This window comes from Miscanthus floridulus, chromosome 10, assembly GCF_019320115.1.
Source record: "Miscanthus floridulus cultivar M001 chromosome 10, ASM1932011v1, whole genome shotgun sequence".
NCBI classification, from domain to species: Eukaryota; Viridiplantae; Streptophyta; class Magnoliopsida; order Poales; family Poaceae; genus Miscanthus; species Miscanthus floridulus.
Window position 1 is genome coordinate 5,680,138 of NC_089589.1, and position 6,479 is coordinate 5,686,616.

A 6,479-nucleotide genomic window follows, 5' to 3' on the forward strand; every position below is an offset into this window, starting at 1 on the left:
CAACCTTAAAGTTATGATATTTTCAAAGGATGGACAATAAAGACCATCTTAAACATTCTGGCATTAGAGTATATACGTGCAGACACATAGGCATGGTGGTGCAAGTGAGCAGCCAACAAAAGTCCAGAGTTAGATGTTTTTTGATCCCAGGACTAAACTTTAGTCCGTGTCATATTGAATTTTTAGATATCAATTAGGAGGACTAAACATAAGCTAATTATAAAATTAATTACATAAGTTGTGGCTAATTCACTTGCCAGCGCCGTGTACAAGATGGTATGGAGATGTGGTGGAACTTATTCGTGGATTTGTTGGCACACGAAAGAAATGGATATCGGAAATATTTTCCTACCGGTATAAAAAATGATCTTAACCGCATCACCGAAAGATCTACACAGCAGAGTTTGTGAGCCTGCGACGCCATGCTCTCTGTGACTTTGTAAATTTCACGAACTTAGCCTTTTGGATTAAATATCACTTTAACGTCGGTCATATACTTTTACAGTATTATTATCTTATAGTGCGATCCGTGCGTTTTTAGTACAAAAGTTTAGCTGTCCCACAGCAACGCACGGGCACGAACCTATTTACATATATACTCGAACCTGTGTGTACATGATTATATGGAGATACAGTGAAACTTATTCATGAATTTGTTGGCGCATCAAAGAAATGACTATCGTAAAATTCTTTCTGCCGATATAAAATATTATCTTAGCCGTATCATGAAAAAGTCTATACAGTAGAGTTTGTGAGCCTGCGACGTCGCGCTCTCCGTGACTGTGTTAATTTCACGAACTTTGCTTTTTGAATTAAATGTCACTTTAACGTCGGTATTTAATTTAACATTATTATAATCTTATCGTACGATCCGTGTGTTTTTAGTATAAAAAATTTAGTTGTCCCGTAGCAAAATACGGACACACTACTAGTTAAATATATAAAAAATAAAATGAAATGAAAACAGAGCACCGCGTCCTCCTCATCCACGTAGGCGGAGGGGAAGGGACAGGCAGCTGCATGCTCGGTTGACCGCTCGCCGGCCGTGTCCGTATTTGGGGTGGAAGCCTGGGAGGTGGGAGGTGTTGTGTTCTGCTTCCCACGACTCCTCCATTCAGACAAAGACAGAGACAGGCCTGCCTACCTCTCCCTCTCTTCTCCTCTCCCCGCGCCCAACAACACGCCACCCGATCCACGCCGGCCACAATCCGGGCTGCCCAAGGTGTCCTCCCCTCCCCTCCGTTCCTGGACGCCGCCCTCCCGCCCGCCGCCGGCTGATTTCTTCTCTCCTTCCTCAGGTACGTACGGGAACGGAACCCCCCCTCCCCTCCCCTGCGTTGCTCCGACCTCCGATCCATCGGTGGTGGTCTGGTGGGTGTTCTCCACTTCTCCTCCGCGGTCCTTGACAGGCAAGCAGACACGTTTCTTCCCGCCTCGTCCGCGACGAGCCGCTTGGCCGCCGCGGCTCTCTCCATGCGCGGCGCCGCCCGGCGTGCTCTGTCAGCGCGGTCTCCGATCCAACCAGGGAGGCAATGCAATGCTCTGTAGAACAACGCGCAAGCCAATAAGGGTTAATTAATGGATAACTAACATTCCACAGGATTGAATGCGCTGCACTGCAGTTCGTTCCGGATTAGCCCCCGGCCTGCCCCTTTGACTTTCTTTGATTTGATGGAAACAGACTGACCCGATCCGAACCCAAAAGCTTCCTTTTTCGGGATGGGAGATGGAATGGGATCCAGACCACATTGCCACAATCTTGTTATGCATTTCTTTGCTGCGAGCCCTCAAATCCCCCCACCTAGAATCGGAAAATGCTTCATCTGGAAAATTAGTTGCAGAGATCGAGCCACGGCTGTATATCTCTGCATTATCTTCCATCCCTCACATGTTCATCTGAAAAATTCAGAACGCTAATCCTCCGTATGCAGGTTCCTGACCACAAGTAGGCACGATGGACCTCCCGGTGGCGGACCCCGGAACGGAGCGAGGCGAAGGCCCGCTGATCCAGTGCCCATACTGCGACTCAGAAGCGATGCACAAGCTAGCCCAGATCCTCCTGCCCGGTCTCGCCGCGGTCTGCGTGGACGGCACGACGGGGGACCTGTTCCGCAACCCGTCGGTGGTGGCCGTGGACCTCCGGAAGGAGATGGTGGACTACATCACGCAGCGGAGCGACACGTTCATCGCGGACGCGCTGATTGAGTCGGAGGCGAACCAGGACGGGCCCGAGGCGGAGATGCCCGACGACCCGTTCGAGATCGTGTCGGTGTTCATGGACGACTTCAGCAGAACCAAGCGCAACATCATCGGCCACGTCTCCGGGTGGCTGCTCAGCGACAGCCGCGACGACAAGATCGACGACTTCGTGCAGGAGATGGAGATGACCAAGTTCTGGCCGCTGGAGCGCCGGGAAGCCATCGCCGAGGTGCTGCTCAAGAACGTCGACCTCAAGACCAAGTTCCACTGCCCCGAGAAGTACGAGAACGAGGAGCGGTTGGCGGACCACAAGGAGCAGTGCAGCTTCAGGCCCGTGGTCTGCCCCAACGACGGGTGCCGGGCAAAGGTCTCCGTTCGGTGCATGAAGGACCATGACGCCGCGTGCTTGTACAAGGTGCTGCAGTGCGAGCAGGGATGCGAGAAGCGGCTGCTCAGGAGGGATATGGATCGCCACTGCGTCACTGTGTGCCCCATGAGGCTCATGAAGTGCCCCTTTGGTTGCGATTCCTCGTTCCCTGACCGTGATCTTGAGAAGCACTGCGCCGAGTTTCTTCAGGCGCATTTGGTTAAGGTGCTTAAGGCGATTCATAAGAAAGGGCGTTCGGAAGATGAGCTCAAGGAGCTTGCTCAGAAGCTGGAAAAGGTTTGCCTGCCTTTTCACTGACCTTTGTGAATTACATATATGCTTTTGAATTGATGCTATTTGCTTCCCAAATATTTCTGATGAAATTGAGTTAACAGGATGCCAATCTGATCTAATCGCTTTGCCAGTCTTTTCATCTGATTATAGAATAAACCTTTTTTTTTGACAAAAACAGGTGCCATTTAATTTGGTGACAATTTTTTTTTCATGAAATTAGATGCACAGGTTGATCTGATATCCCTTCCCACTTTTTTACCTTAATAACCTGACTGTCCATTCTACTTTCTGCAGTTTGATGCAGATGGTAAACTGGCTAAAGCTCTGGATGCAAGACCTCTTACTAATGTTGTGAAGGACCTCGAAGCCAAGATGAAAGCTGAACACTCAAGTTAAAGGGGTGGGTCTTTTATACAGACAAACTTCACAGGATGGATAACTAACATTGTTTAGTTGAAGGGGTGGTCCTACGTGCAGCATATATACAGAGAAGAACATAAGTTTTGTTTTATTCCTATCTCCTTTATGATTTTTTGCTTCATTTTCTCCCCTCACAATCAAATTAATTCTCAGTATGTATAGTCCCTCTTGCTCTGTACCTTGAATTTTGTATGAGGATATTGTTTGTTTTGGTATATAAATCAAAGATCGGGTCATGTTTCCAGCAGGCTTGTTCTGTACCAAATTATGACTTGTTAATTGTGATGAATGAGCTCTGCTGATATTCAAATTCAATGTGTGTTAGGTTAAGATTCACATTTAACAGCAGCTAGGTTAGTGAATTGCCTGGACCAACCAGTTGAGCTAGTTAATCTGAACCATTATTTACATACACTGCCTTTGACGCCGCAGGTTCCTGGTGTGACAAAAATAAACATGTTCTCTGTCCTCGACTCCTAGTAACAAATGCTATTCTACTGCAAAACTGTAATGATTTTTTTTGGAATGTTAGCTGTGAGAACCATAGTTTACAGATAGTGTTTGATGATCCAGGGTGCACTCAAATAATGCGAGCATTCAGCCATTCAGGGATCATTGCAGCTTGGAAGTCGCATGCTCTATTCTGCAGTCCATGCTCATTGCAATAGATGGCCTTGTGGTCTTGTGGACTTGGTTGATGTGATCTTGTACCTCCGACTGCAGTTGATACGACCTTGATCTTGTTTCTTTGATCCATTGATTGATCGGCATCGGCTACAAGGATCTCGCTGGGCACTTCAACTCATCTGGCATCGCCTGGTAGATGCCACCTGCGATGGAACAGGCAAATCTACCACATACTGACACAGGCATATGTTCCTTCTGCTATCAGTCACGGTTCACATACGACCTATCTATTATTATCTTAAGAAATAAGTATTTTTTTTTATTATCGAACTATTGTTGAAGTTTTATTTTGGCCATCAAACTCAAAACTAGGATACTTTGACCATTGAACTTTGGCCATCGTACTCAAAACTAGATGTTTTTACCATTGAACTAAATCTTTACAAAATGCTTTTTGAAAATGCTAACTCAGTGCTAAAGGAATTATTGTCATTTGTACATCATTTAGGGAGTTAACCATTTGAAAAAGGTTTTTGAAACGTTGCTTGGTGGAGTGTTTCTGCCACCACCGGAATAGTCTGGTGGTGCCCTACAGAAACCACTAGAGAAAGCAGTGTGTGCCCGGGGTTGTGTTGTTTACTGTGCTGTATGGACACCGATTTTTGGTCATGTCCTTAAGGGTCCGTTCGGTTGATCAGGAATGCACCAGGAATTATTACAACCACTCAAAACTTATATAAATTTGGCAACCAATCCAGGCAGAAACGAATCTAGGGCAGGATTCACTGCTAACCGAACAAGGCCTAAGGGGGAACCGGAGAAAGAGGTGATCATGGGCTGTAGCTAGGGTTTGCTACTGGAAAATTTTTATGGCCCCTGCTACAGACCACCGGAGAAAGCGGTCCAAAGCGAGGACACGAGGATTCAAACATGTTTGCAGTACTTTGTCCAGTGCTAGGCACCAAAGTTTTTCTGGTGGTGGCTCGACCCTCTCGGGTTGTTCACTAGTAAGGTTCTGAGGCCACTAGATTAGTCTGGTGGGTCCCACTAGAGAGACATTGGAGGAAGCATGCCAGTTGGGCCGCTTAACAGAGAGTGAGCATGGTCGCAGAGATGTCTAGTGATCAGGCACCTAAGAACAGGCACTCCAACAGTGAAGTGACTATTTGAATTTGACCGTTGGATGACTGACACGTGTTAGACCCTTTCCTCCCGTGGTGTTTTCGGTGGGGCATCGGAATTTCTGGTGCTGCCGAAAAAGCTATAGTTTGTTCCCAACAGCTAGTTTGGGTGAGCAGGCTATTGTATATGTGGGTTGGCGGGCCATTTCAAGGGGCTGAGTTTGTTGTGAATCCAACAAATTATAAAGGAGCCCGAGGAACACTCTCCACTCACATACACTAGTAGTAGAGATCATATTCGGGGTAAGATTGGAGTGATCTCATGCATTTGCTTGAGAGAGATAGCATCTAGTGGCACTAGGGTTTTGGTTAGCAAGCTTGAGGGCTTTTTACTCTTGGAGATTGACACCTCCTAAATAGCTTGGTGGCAAGAGGCTCCATTGAAGCACATAAGAAGTTGTGCGGTGCTTCGAAGAGAGCAATTGTAAGGGGCACTTGTGCTCGCCCTTGCGGGAGATCACGAAGAGCAACTCTAGTACAAGCGAGATCTGAAAAGCACCATGTGGTCTAGCTAGGTCAAGTGCTATTGCTCACGTTGAGGGCTGGGAAGAAAGCAAATCACCTACTACGAGGAGCACACAAAAGTGGTGGCGGCGGTGTGATGAGGCCAGGGCCGGGAAGACGATGGCTGGAGGAGGCGGCGGCTCTCGGTGCGGAGCCACGGAGATCAGCCGGTGGAGGGAGTTAGGGATGTCGGCAGAGGGATGGGTCACACCGGCCTCCGGCGTTGGTGTGGTGGCGGGATGGGCAGATCCAAGCACCGGCGGTGGTGTGGCGGCGGGATGGGCGGCTCCGGCCTCCAGCATTGGTGTGGCAGCGGGATGGGTGGCTTCGGGCACCGGTGGAGATGTGGCAGCGTAATGGGTGGCTTTGGGCACCGGCGTTGGTGTGGCGGCGGGATGGGTGGCTCTGGGCACCGGTGGAGGTGTGGCAGCGGGATGGGCGGATCTGGCCACCGGCGGAGGTGTGGCGGCGTGATGGGCGAGTGCTGGTGCTAGGTTGAGGGCAGGGAGGAGGAGGCCATGGTCTGCGGGGAGTGGAGATTTTTCCCCTTTGTCTGAGCGGCCAAGAGGATAAGGCAGGTTGCGGCCGCGAGGGGAATTTTGCCCTTCTTAAGCGGGAGGCGTGGTGGGTCCCATGTGTCGGTGAGCGAATTAGCGTGGGAGAGCTGTGAGGTAGCGGCCAAATTTTGGTCTGGCGCGGTGGGTCCGCTATGTCAGTGGCAGAGCCTGCGCTGGCCAATTTTTGGTCCTGGCGCGGTGGGTCCGCTATTTCAGTGACCGTATTAGTAGTATTAGGAATTCAAATAGATTTTTGGGATAATAAATGATTTCAAATGGAAAAAATGTCAGAAACAAAGTTGTATAACGCATCGAGATCTACCACTTTGA

The 6,479-nt window shown here is 48.9% G+C and overlaps 1 protein-coding gene across 1 annotated transcript; it reads left to right on the forward strand.

Annotated features, from left to right (window-relative positions):
* Positions 1–1,108: 1,108 nt before the first annotated feature.
* Positions 1,109–3,554, forward strand: LOC136487549 (uncharacterized). The gene is made up of 3 exons (XM_066484677.1): positions 1,109–1,298; positions 1,932–2,863; positions 3,155–3,554. Exons 2-3 carry the CDS (start codon positions 1,955–1,957, stop codon positions 3,254–3,256), a joined length of 1,011 nt encoding a protein of 336 aa, XP_066340774.1. The 5' UTR covers positions 1,109–1,298; positions 1,932–1,954; the 3' UTR covers positions 3,257–3,554.
* The last annotated feature ends 2,925 nt before the right edge of the window (positions 3,555–6,479 follow it).